Source organism: Ochotona princeps, chromosome 11 (assembly GCF_030435755.1).
Source record: "Ochotona princeps isolate mOchPri1 chromosome 11, mOchPri1.hap1, whole genome shotgun sequence".
Classification (NCBI taxonomy): Eukaryota; Metazoa; Chordata; class Mammalia; order Lagomorpha; family Ochotonidae; genus Ochotona; species Ochotona princeps.
The window spans coordinates 5053656-5068009 of record NC_080842.1 but is presented as its reverse complement, the minus strand read 5'-3'; the positions used below and the strand labels follow the sequence as shown (position 1 = coordinate 5068009).

Here is a 14354-nt window from a genome sequence, read left to right as displayed (position 1 = left end):
TTCCAATCCAACCCCCGTCAATAAACTGGGAAAAGCAGCAAAAGATGTCCTAAGACCTTGGGCCTCTGCCACACAGGTGGAACGCTGGTGAGACCAGGAAAAAGCTCCTGGCTCCTGGTTTTGTCCCTGCCCAACCCAAACTTCAGCAGCCATTCGGGCAGTGAACCAGGAGATGAAAGCATGCTGTATCTCTCAATGTCCATAACTTGCACTTCAAATATATATATATGTGTGTGTATGTACATATGAATTATATATGTATGTATATTATATATACTTTCCAATCAGGAAAATGACGATCATACTTGCTCTACAACTTATTTATCGTCATTTTAGTAGCCAACACCATAAAGCTATCAATATCATAAGTACCAGATTAGAAGATTAAATTTATCACAATTTTCTTGTAGTTTCTCATATGAAGAAATCTCAACAGGTAAAGTATTTTTGATTTTTTTCAAAATTAGCTTACATAAGCACAAAGAATAAACCGTCACATAAATTATGAACTTTAGTTAATACTGTTATAAACATCCTCTTTACGCTGACATAAAATATAGGACACCTAGAAAAATTTACTGATGACTTCTGCCGAAAACTGTCATGATTTTCAGAGTGACTGGAAGACACGCTATTGTGAATACATCCATTCTCACCAAATAGGTAGATGGAATTATATTAAAATCTACAAAGACAGGTTTTTATACAACTTCACAAATGTGTGACTAAAGTGCTAGTTAAACGTCTGGCAAAACAACGGATCCATGAGGCAGGAAACAGCATATCCTCCCTCATTTCCACTGTTTAGATCTCAGTGCAAGGTGTACATTGTGGTTCATAAGTTTATGCTACCAATCCAGACACCCACATCCCAAGCTACACAACTTTCAATCCCGTTTTTCCCTTTCTGCTCCTTTCTAATAAATAAAATAGTGACAAGACATAAAAAGGCAGGACCAAACGATGCGTTAAGCATATGAAAAGATACCTTTCATTGGAAAAAAAGCAAGTGAAAACGACGATTAGTTTTATTAAAATTCATAAAATTGCAAACAATACTGATTGGCAGAGATATAAGCGGAAAATTAACTTCACACATGCAAAGGGGATGTTTGATACGCCAGCTGAAAATTTCATTTAGATATTTGTAGTTACAAAGCCACACATACACAGACTTACTGAAAAATTTTCTTGCTGTTGCTAAATTAATGTGAATAGTTATAAAAATACAACTATAACATTAGATTTAAATAATGTAGATAATTCATTACAGCAAAAATCTGTTTAACCTATGATAATAAAATTTTTATCAAAATGTAATAAAAATACAGAAGTTGTAAAATAAATCCCATCTCTATGTAGTAATTAGCATGGGTTCTGATCTTAATAAACTGGTCCCTTTGTACAAAGTTTATCACCAAAGAAATGAATTTAAGTAAGATTTTATGTTGTCTTAAAACGGTACCACCAGCATGAAGCCTGAATAAAGCATAGGCTGGATAGTCAAGTGCAAACAGTTATAAATGAACAGCAGTTCTCTATGTTAAACTACATCATTATCATCATTATGTCATTATCAGGCTTTTTTTACCCTTCTAGGAGTATTGAGACATGCTTACATGAATAGATATGCAACATCATGAGGCCTTGAGGCAAGATAAGTATGTTTCCATTTCAAAAATGCATGCAGTAGTTCATCTGCCTCACCAGTAGTAGGAATCTTATTGTCATCTGACCACAACTCCAATGATGACAAGACAACAGAAACTTTAAACTGGATAAACATCTAAAAACACAAGAGACAAGCATGCAAAATTAATCTCTTTTTATTTTTAGATAACCTAGATGCTGATTTGATGTACTCATTACATACAGTGACTTAATTATTTAGAAACACAGTCCAAAGTTTTAATACAAATTATAATTTCAAAATTAACATTTCTGTCGTATATGAAAATGAAATACTCACTGTGTTTACAAGGCCAATAACTTTGATGACTGTATTTGTTACTATCATGCTATCAGAACCCAGGTATTCATACTGAAAAACAGAATTAATTTCACAGTTCAGTGTAATTTTTTACTTGATGGTTTTGAGATTTATTCTCCATCTACTGTCGGGTTTGAGGCTGTCCTGGGGTTCAGGATTTTTAAACTGGATCACTCATACACTCCTTGTAATGATCCACTCTGAAATATGGCTTGGCAACTTCTCTTTTAAATAAATAACCAACAAATTCTAAGATCCAGAAATCATATTTTTAGGTATTTTATCTCAAAGAAATGAAAACATGTACTCACACCAAACATCTCTAACAACTTTATTCATAATACTCCAAAAACTGGAAATAGCTCATATGTCCTTGGTTAGATGTTTAAATAAACTACTGCGTTCATACCATTGAATATTACTGAGTTATAAAATAGAACTGAACTGATGAAATAGCTACCAATTTGGGAAAAAAAAAGAAACCCTTAAGATAATTATTTTGAGTACAAAATAAATTATAAATGATACATAATTCACACATACGTTCACGAGTAATTATAAAATACTTGTGAAGCCACAAAAGAAAATTTAGTGGCTGCCAAGGTTAAAAGGGCAAGATGGAAGTTGGCAGTGGGGAATGGCTCTCCTTAGGTAACCGTAACAGGCTGGTGGGGATAGCACTATTGAGTATTTTGATTGTGGTTGTGGTTACTCAAGACCACCACTCTGATACTGAGGCACAGCTCCCACATACACACATACACAAATCAGATGTAAATACTGAAATATGAATAAACTTGCTATTGAAAATAAGTCAACATATCTCTATATCAACTAAGTGCTCCATTACGCTTTAATAAGCCAGGATCCTTAAATTATTCAATGCTAAATTCACACACAAAATGAAACTCATCTCAACAGCCTCCCTGCAAAACATAAGCATATTAACATGTTAGTGGATAGTATCACCCTCTTACAGCCTGCACTTATTTCGCTGCATGCTTCATGAAAGCAGATATTTTCTCTGCATGTTTGTTGCTACATGCCTAACCAAACTGTACCCAAATGCTGTTCAGTAAATGATTTAAGTACAAAAAAAAAAATTTTAATGAAGAAGACAATTTCTAAAGTTGCCTCTTTCTTTCTAGTCCTAAAAATATTCGTTTATTTGAGGTGTTCCTCTTGATTATTATAATAATCTCTTACATGATCACATTTCCCATTATCCAATCGGCAGCCTGGTCCCTATATCATCAAGATGATTGTACAATCATTCCTGGCCTCACCCTCTGACCATTACTCATTTGTTGTATTCTTCACGTGACCTACAGTGTAAGCCGTCCTCGTACATTCTACAGATGATTATTACATGGTCATAACTTCTGTCCTAATAAATACAGCAAAACATTCCCTAGAATACAGACTACTTGCTGTTCACAGCATCCCTGTAATAGGATTTAAAAGTCTAAAAATTTTCATTATGACCACATATCTCCATTAAAAACAATATGAGTAAGATCAATAAATAAGATCAACAAAGCCTTTAAATTTGAAAACGACCAGCAATAATCCTTCAGTTCTGTAAAATTGTTACGTAAAAATTCAAAATAAAACATTTATGATGCACCATATCTCATCTACTTAAGTTTTTCAGCTAGCATAGTTTCATATTTTTCTGTGTATGGAAGGCAAATAAAAATTTCAGAATCCTTTAGTTGCCCAGTAACTATGAGAAATAATGCATTGGTAGCAATATTTAAAAGCAAAGAGAAAGCAAAATCAAGACACATACCAAAGCTTTGTCCACCACAATGTGCACTTCTAAATAAAGAGGAAATACATCCAAAGCAGGTGGCTCCAGCTAAAAAAAAAAAAAAAAAAAAAAAAAAAGTGGTACAAAACACTTGAAATCTTTCATAGTTTGTATACTCCAAATCCTTCATTAAAGCTGTAACCATGGTCTTAAAAGAAGATGTCAATCTTTGCTTTTTAAAATTGGTTAATAACAATTATTAGTGCTTTAAATCTTATGGCAATGGACTCTAGTCAGAAGAATATAGGTTACAAAGTTGTAATATATTACTCAGTAGAGCTCTAGATTCAAATGTGTGTACAACCCCTGTAGGATGCTGTTGAGGAAGACGATAGCATTACCTGCTATGCCACAATGTTGGCCCCCACCACAACATTTTTGTCAAAAACACAACAGGACCTTTATACTACTTTTTTTTCAGTTAAACATTTAATTAATATCTGAAAGTTCTATAAAGTTATTGAATATATGTGATGTTATAATACATGTTTACAATGTGAAATCAGGATTCAGATATATCCACAAATGTCTAATATTTCCTTGTATTCAAAACATCCAGAATCCTATACTGAATTTTTTTAAGTAGAGTAAGGAACAGTCAGTTACATATAGCTATCTTGGTGTGCACAGACTACCCAAACTTCTTGCTTCCATATAACCCTCATCTAGTATCTGCTCATCACTCCACCCCTTGACAGACACTACCCCTTGACTTACCTTCTGATGAATGCAGTGGAAGAAAGCACACAATGAGGCTGATATTGAAATTCATATGGAGGTAATCTGTGACTCTCATACACTATTTTATAGATTATTTTTGTACACTGTTTAAACTCATAAGTCCATAACATATGCCCCAAACCTCTGACTGTTGCTATGTTTTCATTCATTGATTCTAACATCAGGGAATAAATTTCACATAATATTTTTTCCTTCAAACTAAGAAACAGGCTTCCTTTTTCCATGCATTTTATTAGTTGCTTTAGTTTTTAAATGCACCCTTTTCTTTTTTCTTGATTTTCCTAATTAGTTTATCACTGACAGTTGAGTGAGGTGATGGAGTTACACAGGGCTATGCAAACTACTTTGACAGTAATTTATTGGCAACGTTTTATCTCACGGACGAAGGGTTGTGCATTAAGAGAACAACAGCCAAGAGAAAATGCGAGATATGGAAGGAGTAGGGTAGAAGTAGAACAGAAAGACAAGGAAAAAGAGAAGACTTCAGAAGGGTAGGGGAGGGGAGGGGAGAGGAGTGGAGGGGAGGGGAAGGGAGGGGAGGGGAGAGGAGGGGAGGGGAGGAGAGGGGGAGGGGAGGGGAGGGGAAGGGTAGGGTAGGGGAGAGGAGGGGAGGGAAGGGGAGGGGAGGGGAAGGGTAGGGTAGGGGAGAGGAAGGGAAGGGTAGGGTAGGGGAGAGGTGGGGAAGGGAGGGGAGGGGAGAGGAAGGGAGGGGAGGGGAGAGGAGGGGAGGGGAGGAGAGGGGAGGGGAGGAGAGGGGAGGGGAGGGGAGGGGAAGGGGAGGGTAGGGGAGAGGAGGGGAGGGAAGGGGAGGGAAGGGGAGGGGAAGGGAAGGGTAGGGTAGGGGAGAGGAGGGGAGAGGAGGGGAAGGGTAGGGTAGGGGAGAGGAGGGGAGGGGAGGGAGGGGGGGAAGGGGAGGGGAGGGGGAGGGGAGTGAAGAAGCAGAGCAGAAGAGGGAGGCAAGGTAAAAGGACAGTGGGGTGGGAAATGAAGGGAAGAGAATATCCACCATTTTTGTATTATATTACTGCTGAATAAAAATTTCTACTCATTATACCATCACAGTTTTAAAAATAAATCCGAATGGATGTCAGTCAGTTAGGATTGAACCGGTTAGAATCTCAAAATGCAAATTAATTTTGTCAGGCACAATCATGCTTCTGACAAGGCTGAAGACATAGTTCTAACACTTCTGTTCATTCATCAGAAATTGATCTCTCCATCTCTCTTCGGTCCATTTTCAGGTTTCATTATAATGGAAAAAAATGATGATCCTCCCATGCTGCTAACAAAAGTCCCAGGGGTGATTTTCCCTGACCTTGTTTGGAAAAGTTAGAGTCAGCAACTATGAGGTATTCGTGACAACAGATAAACAATCAAACAGAGAAAAGCAACTAAACATCACGTGTAGCTTTGTTTATGGACCTTCCGTTCCTTACATTGCATTGAATAAGGAATTCAAGAGCTCAACTAAATGTAATTGTTTTATCGCATTTATTATTTTTCTAACGTGTACTCCTTCTCACTTTGATGGCTGCGTTTCTCACTTTTACATTTTTATCTATTTTTAGCCTTTCAGTTTTAAACAGATGCAATGCAGTCCATAGATAAAGCTCTAAGAATACAACATTGCATTCTTCCTTCCTTCTCATCCTTCCTGCCTTCCTCCCCATTTCTTTTTTTTAAGAGTTATTTCTTTATTGGAAAGGAGTTTTCCAGACATAAGGAGAGATAGAAAGATCTTTCACCCTCTGGTTCACTACCCAAGTGGTCTCAATGGCCAGAGCTGAACCCATCTGATGCCAGGAGCCAGGAAACTCTTCCTGGTCTCCCAGAGGGTGCAAGGTCCCAAGGCTTTGGGCCATTCTCTTCTGCTTTCCCAGGCCACAGGCCCTTTAATGACTTCAGGCATCTTTAAAATTACTTGTTCATTCATTCAGTCATTTTGCTGATGCCCTTTTACATCTCAGCTTGAAAGGCTGGATAGAATCTTGTATTTTTAAAAAAATCCTCTGTTTAGGTAATATTATTATCATCTTCCACAACTGGCGCTCAGAATGGTCTAGACACTTCTTTTAGGTCCACTGACAGACATGCTGCTGTTTAAATGCTTCCTTCTGCATTATCCAGAGAAATCTTCCATCATCAGGGTTAAAACTCTGTTCCTTATAAATCACAGATTTCAGTACAGCAAGCTTCAAATTCTGTCCGGTATCTGTAATGTCATGTTATTAAAAAGGCAGAACAGCAACTGCCCTGGTTGCTACTACTCTTGATCCCTTGTTCTGTGCGTTCACCCGCATGGTTTCAATTCTTAGTGCAGTTGTATCAGCTTTAATGATAATCATTAAGTGAATCCAAGCGGAACTTTGTACTTTTCTGTCACTTTTTTTCTCCACTATTCCAGACAACTGGTAATGTCACTAAGTAGCCTGAGTTTCTCAACCTGCCTCGCAGATCCTGTCACTTTCCAGCCACAGGGAAAGAAGGCCCCTGAGATGGGAACACGGAACAGCAGTGGCCTTTTTTTTTTTTTTTTCCAATTCCAGATTTCTATCCCTCCAGGGCAGGAGAGTGGAATGCCAACAAAATGCAAATTTAAAGTAGACCAAAGATGGAACAGGTGCAATATGACACCTGAGATTGAGGTAGATGGAATAAATGTTCACTATGACCATTCTTGCAGGCAGAGTGTCATACTAATGGCCTCTACCGGTGCTTGTGCACAGAAATGGGGGTCCACTTCCTGACTTCTCTCATGCTCATGGACAGAACTAGGGGAGCCAATCTAAAAAAAAGATCATTACTGCATGCACTATGTGAGAGGCCATTATTTCCCACCTAAGAGTAAAGAGAGAGGGAAAAATACATAGAGACCACTCTTATCAGAGGAACCATTTCCCAACTCTGGGGCCCTCTCTGAAACATCCCCTGCCTTGGGGGAACTTTTGCCACTTTGCATAAAGGAACTCACTTCCGCTCTTCACTGCTTCTCTTTCTATTTACGTATATACTGCACAGCAAGTCCATGGACTGGGAAGGAGAAGCAGCTCCCCACAGTTAGGATGTTACATTAACCATCAATTGGCTTGCTATGTGCTCAACTGTGAAAGCATTTCATTAGAGACTGAATATGTATAAACGCTTGAAAGGAACTGTATTGCTGTGGAAAGACAAACCTGAGTCAGAATTCTTGCATAAAAATGTTTGGTTTTGGGGGGGCGGGGTTATTTTTAACGCATTCACCCTGAGAGTAACCAGGGAAGCAATGTTAGAAGGCTTAGGCGCAGGTGGCAGCCATACCAGAATGCGCCCAAAGGGCCAGGCCCGCTTTGGGATTGAGTCTGGGAAGCTGGCTGCCACAGGGACACCTTCTCCAGCCTCTGGTGCACCGCTTCCTGTTCCGCTCCCTGCTAAAGCACTTAGGAAGGCACCTGGGCACCGGCCTGGCCCAGCCTCACACACTGCAGCCTTTGGAGAATCAGTGCCAGATGTGAGATCCCTTGCTCTTGCCTCTTTGTTTTCCTTTTTCCTCCTCTTCTTCCTCCTCTCTCTGTAATTCTGCTTTCAAGTAAATAAAATTGTATCTTTCTTTTTAAGAGAAAGCCCAAAAAAGAAATGCTATTATCCTGTATGCCCCAGAGCGCTTCCAACCTGTGCCTAACAAGGGGACTTAACTCCTTTCCTCCCACACTGGTGATGCAGTGGCTTAGGACCACCCCACGGACATGCAGATATTTCTAAGTACATACAACTTTCATGCCACCAGGGCAAAAAAAAAAGTTTTAATTGCTGAAGATAAACCATTGGAAACAAATTAAAAGGTCACAGTTGCCAATTGTTAAAAAGCAAAATCACGAAGTAAAGACAGAGTATTCTAACATCCCACCACACCTTCACAGAAATACAGCAGAAGGAAGTTCAAGAACATTTGGACAGAGCACCAACACTCTTCACTATGCAATTAATCCAAGCCTTGGAAACTTCATTCCTAAATTATTACCAAAATTTTTTAATCTGTAACAAAAAAATCATTTTTAAATATACCTATATCTGTAACTATACTGAATACACTGAGTATTATCCTAACACAACAGAGCCAGGTGCCCAATGGTAACTCAAACAGGGTAAGCATTTGTGGTTCCATTATGCAAATTTTTCTAAGAATAAAATTTATTCTGCCTTGCTATCTATATATCATCCATAGAAATGTGGACCAGCAAGAAAAAAAAATAAGTATGGAGGACATTTCCCTCTAGAATTCGTCCCAGAGGGGACACAGAGCAGTTCTGCTCACATGCCATCAGTTATAACTTCATAAAATAGCCCCCAACTACATGTAATGGGGTTTGGGGAACTATGTCTTTTTACACGATTAGTCAAATTCTGAGATTTGTTATTTGTATATTTTCCTTAACTTGACAGGAGTTGGGCAGGACACTTGCTGGAGACAAATAACAACGCCACATCCTCTCTTATAATCTATGTAGGTGCTGCTATTATCACAGCATTTAGTCTCCTGCTTCTGCAAGGACTTTACAAGGACCATCACATGCAATTATACAGACAGCATGCTGGACAGTCTGCCAGGCCACAACTGGCAACTCTGTGTATGGCATTTAAGCAAGAATGCAGTCAACACTGACTAAATTAAAACTCTATTTCTCTATCATTGCTCTGTGGAATAACTTTTAATTCACTAAGCAATAACTTTCAAATTACTAGGCAATTTTTACAAAGATAACGTTAACATTGAAAAATAAAAAACAGGGCCTGGTGTGGTGGCCTAGCGGCTAAAGTCCTTGCCTTGAAAGCACCAAGATCCCGTATGAGTGCTGATTCTATCCCAAGAGCCCCGCTTCCCATCCAGTTCCCTGCTTGTGGACTGGGAAAGCAGTCAAGGACGGCCCAAAGCCTTGGGACCCTAAACCCGCGTGGAAGACCTGAAGGAGGTTCCAGGCTCCTGACTTCGGATTGGCTCAGTGCTGGCCGTTGCGGTCACTTGGGGAGTGAATCATTGGACGGAAGATCTTCCTCTCTGTATATCTGACTTTGCAATAAATATAAATAAATCTTTTTAAAAATAAAATAAAAAACAAAGCAGATCATGATCATAATGTGATAGATTGTTGCAAGGAGAAAAGTTGATATTTGTCTTGAAAGACATTGTTAAGATTAGATTGTTGACATGTAAGGATTGTTACAGGTAAACAATAGCCTAAAACTTTTATTTTATGAACCAATAACTGCTTTGAAGGTAGTAATAAAACACACGCAACTCACATTTTCATCTATATAAATATTGTAGTCCATTGGGTGTTTTCCTGTGTCTTTGGAATCATTGTTCAAACTTGAAAATTCCTTGTTTTCATTCCCTAATTTATAAACAAGATATGGAGACTCAACTACTGATTCCAAAGGCTCAATTCCATAAGAAACATTTTCAAACTGTAGTATGCCTCTGCAAAATTAAAAAAAAAAAGAATTGCTTTTAGCCAAATTTGTTTCATGAAGCTTTGACAGAATTGAAATTTTAAAAGAAACAAAGATATCTAATATTTTCAGTACAAGTATTGCACTTCTGTTGTAGGAATAACTACAAAGAGACAAGTAGTTCCTTAATCCTTAAAAAAAGTGATTTCTAATTCCAAATGGAAAATTGCCAACTCAATATCCAGGTATACAAAACATGACTTAGTCAATGCACATCGCACTGCAATGATTAAATAGCTCATGTGTTTTCCATGTCAATGACACAGTTTAATAGTGAATAGAAAGTCACAGTAAACAGAAAAAAGCCGACAGTTCTGAAATAGTCCATGATGGTGACATTAGAAAAATATAATTACAATTATGTTTTTATAGTATCTGTTTGCTTACACTAAACACAATCTCTTTGAAAAAAATATGTGATGCTCGTCTTAAAACAATACCTGTTGAGAAATCATGAATACTGCATTTACTAAAAAAAAAAAAATAAGCTCCCCAACTGGGTCTCTTCCCAGCCAGTGTTCAGCATGCCAGTGGTTGCTCTGACTCAGCCCGGCACAGCCCATCACCTGGGAACAGGCCTGGTTGGGGAGATAGGGGGACACCCTAGCTGGGTGGAGGTTCCCACCAAAGGGCACATGACCTGGAATTGGGCTGCGTTCTAGTCAGGATACAGTTGTAGTCTCCCGTGGCACAAGTGTGGACTGGGACAAGACACACCAAGCCGGGCCAGACTGCAACACCTTGTGGTGTTCTGGAGGACCAGGGTGGATGTGGGACAGACCGGGATAGGTCTCAACCCCAACTGAGCCATGTATGAGCTATATGTGGGTATGGACAAGCCATGGCTGGGCTGAAACATCCAACAGCAAGAACCAGAATGGGTTGAAGGCCAGTTAGGAAAAGCCACTGTTCCTGCTAGGGCAGGAGGTGAACTGAGTAGTGCTGGCTCATGGACCCCTGGTATGCGCAAAATCTGGCACTTGGAGGGGATCTGATGGAGGAGCCTGGGCAACTCCTCTGGCAGGACACAGTCCCTGCAGGTAAGCGCAAGAAGCATGGAGGGAAACAGCCCAGAAGAGGTCATGGAAAGTGTCCCACTGGCATACATTTGGCATGAGTTGGGGGCAGACCAGGCTGAATCAGTTCATGTATTCCACTGGCAAATCCGAGCACCAGAACAGAGTGTGGGTCGAGCCAGGTTCGGTCGCGACAAAAGCAGTACACAACACGGAATGCCAAGGTGAGGTTGCCTGTGCCAGATGTGACCTCAGCACCCAACCAGCACACGTGAGAATTAGGAAGGGAGCGGGCAGAGCCGGCAGGGGGAATATGCTGGGTGATTCCCTTGCTGAACAGCTACTCCCACTGGAGAGGGTGAGCTGGGATGGGGGTAGACTAGACTGGGCAGGGCTACAACACCTGTGCGCCTCATGCGGACCAGATCAGGGAAAAGCCAGGCTGGGCTGATTATTCCTACTGGTGCAATCTACAATTAGAGTGGGTGAGGGTTGTTGTGGCTTAGCCGCAGCGTCAGTTGGCAGAAGCTGGCACTGGGGGCTAGTCCTGTCAGGTTCAACCACAGAACCACCTGGAGGGTGCATAATCTGGGAGAGGCCTGGGAGGGAAATATTGGGCTCCTCCTCTTGGCTTACCACCCCTCATGGGAGGGCTCAAAGATGAGGACAGGGGCTGGGGTGGCTAAACAGACACCCAGCAACATCCGTGAGGGCTGGATAGTTGAGCTGGTTAGATGGAACAAGGTTTTAATACCCATCAACATGTATGAGAGCATAAGGGGATGTGGGACAGACTGGACTAGTCTGCCACACATACTGGCAAACCAGGGTAGGGGCAGGCCTGGTGGGGGTTGTTGTGGGTCGCTCCGGCTAGGCTGCAGCTCCCACTGGTTTATGTGAGGGCCGAGTATGTGCTGGGCAGAATCAGGCTGGACTGCAAACACCTTTGATCCCAGTGAAAGACAGAGATGGAAACAGAACCAACCCAGCAATTGCAACAACCAGCTGATCGGGGCGATGGACTGTGCCAGGCCCTGTGCTTGCTAGTACATACAAGAATCTGGTCTGGGAACACCTCAGACAAAGTCTCTTTGGGAATCTCCCCAATCAAGCTTTCGGACTCAGAACCCTAACCATCAAAAGACAGAGGACAGAACATGTCAATTAACCACCTCAGCTATATGTTGGCAATGAAAATACTGGGCAAATGGAGACTCTATGATGGACTATGTCAATCAGTGGATTCTCCAATGACCTCATCGTGCTTGGAGTGGTGAGATTGGCAGCAGTTCAGAACTGTTGAACTGTCAGGACCACTTGAGCAAGACCCTCGGAGCATGCCCCACATCTGGGACCTGGGGTGGGTGGGGGACTAGGTGGGGCTTCTCCCTTAAAATCCCCTTTTGCATCGGATGTATTAAGGAGACAATACGGAACTCATTGTCTTGCCCATCTTCCTGTAGTGCTTGAGCCTTTTTACCCGAATTATGTCAAGATTGTTATAAAAAAAAAAATAAATAATTTTTTAAAAAAATACGCTCTCTTAAATTTTGTTTCTCCTCCTTACTGTTATCAAGCACTTCCAAGTGTCATTTCTTTACTTGAGAAAATTTAGATGAACAAGGAAACAGAGAATCTAACCTCTCAGGAACTTAGGAAGGCGTCTAGTCAATTAGGAATGTGAAAATAAAATGTGTCGAAATAAGGATGCAATCAAATAATACCGACATAAGAATCCTCCTCTAGATTCACATTTAATATCAACAGTACGTTTTCTCCAGGCAGACAGCTTAACTTTCTGACCTCAGTCCAGAGCACGTGCTGAGTATGACAACGGAATTTGGATGCTCTTCAACATATCCTTGATAGTAGCAGTGAGCCTAGGAAAGAGAGAGCGTGGTTATTTGGGAATTCACAAAGCTTTCTCATGTTTTTCTTTAACTTCATTAAATCTTCTGAGTAGTTTTCCAACGCTACCTGGTTTGCAAAGCAGCATTCAGAAAAAGTCACCATATATTTTCCACTTTGACCGTATTAACTACTCTTTTCAGATTGTGCTTTGGGAATACTATTTTAGGCTCTGTTTCCAAGTGTGATTTCATGCTTTAGGTTAAATGATTTTCCTATGAATAAATTAAAGTATGCGTTTAAGATTTGGGGAAAGACTGAATCTTAATTACACTCAATTCCTCTATGCTGCTCTTTTGAGACGTATGAAGATCAATACTGCAGAAAGGTCGAAGTTCAACAAATAAAAGTAGAAAGACAACTCTTCTCCAGCAATATAGTCAGGGACTTGATCAGTATTTCTTATTGACGTATTGCTTTATGATGGAATGATGGAGTTGAGGGAATGACAGGGAGCCGGCATGCAAAATGATCTCTCTACCCAGTAAAGGGAAGCAATGTGTGGCCAGTTCAATATTTCAGCAGATTTTAATTTTCTGCTGATTAGATAACAGGCTCAAATCTATGAACTGGTGTTGCATTAGTAAAGAAAAACAGAACAAACAGAACAAAAATAATTAGTAAATTAAAAAAAGCTTCTCTCTTGCGAAGCTTCTCTCTCATGAAGGACACAAAAAAACAGGTAAAATAAATGGTGCACCACATTTTGAAAGTTATCAACGGGCAAAGAAAAACTGATGGAACCACAAAGACCATAAAGGGTAAGAATACAATTTAAAACGGGTTAGTGAAGGACCAAAAAAGTTATTCTCAGCACAGATTCAAAAAAAAGAAAAAAAAAACAGAGTATATGCTATCTTGGGAATAAGCATTAATAAGTAGAAAATACAGTTTTTGAGGACCCAGTGCAATGTCTCAATGGCTAAATTCTCTCCTTGCAAGCACCAGGATCCCATATAGGCACTGGTTCATGCCCAGCTGCTCCACTTCCCATCCAGCTCCCTGCTGTGGCCTGGGAAAGCAGTTGAGGACGGTCCAAAGACTTGGGACCCTGCACCAGCGTGGGAGACCTGGAAGAAGCTCCTGGCTCCTGGCTCCTCGCTTCAGACCGGCTCAGCTCTGGACACTACAGCCATTTGGGAAAAGAACCAATGGACAGATGACCTTTCTCTTTGTTTTTCCTTCTGTCCAAAAATCTGACATGCCTTTTCAATAAAAATAAATCTTTTTTAAAAAGTTTTTAAAGGGAGGACATATGTATTCAGAATGCGCATGTATAACAACAGACAGGAGAGCAGGATAACTAGAATAAATTAAGATAATGAATAAAGCAAATGAGACCAGAGAGGTAAAGGGAGCTGGACTGTGTGAAGCATGGAAAATCTGAAATTAATTT

The 14354-nt window shown here is 40.3% G+C and overlaps 1 protein-coding gene across 1 annotated transcript in view; it reads right to left on the bottom strand.

The window, feature by feature from the left end:
• Window positions 1-14354, bottom strand: part of LOC101519231 (disintegrin and metalloproteinase domain-containing protein 32-like) — a 69544-nt gene that overhangs the window by 33873 nt on the left and 21317 nt on the right. Inside the window, exons 5-9 of the mRNA XM_058669784.1 lie at window positions 12854-12930; window positions 9825-10002; window positions 3783-3851; window positions 1970-2041; window positions 1620-1786 (exon numbers count right to left, since the gene is read on the bottom strand). Coding sequence (XP_058525767.1) covers window positions 1620-1786; window positions 1970-2041; window positions 3783-3851; window positions 9825-10002; window positions 12854-12930 — 563 coding nt within the window. The remainder of the gene's footprint in view (window positions 1-1619; window positions 1787-1969; window positions 2042-3782; window positions 3852-9824; window positions 10003-12853; window positions 12931-14354) is intronic.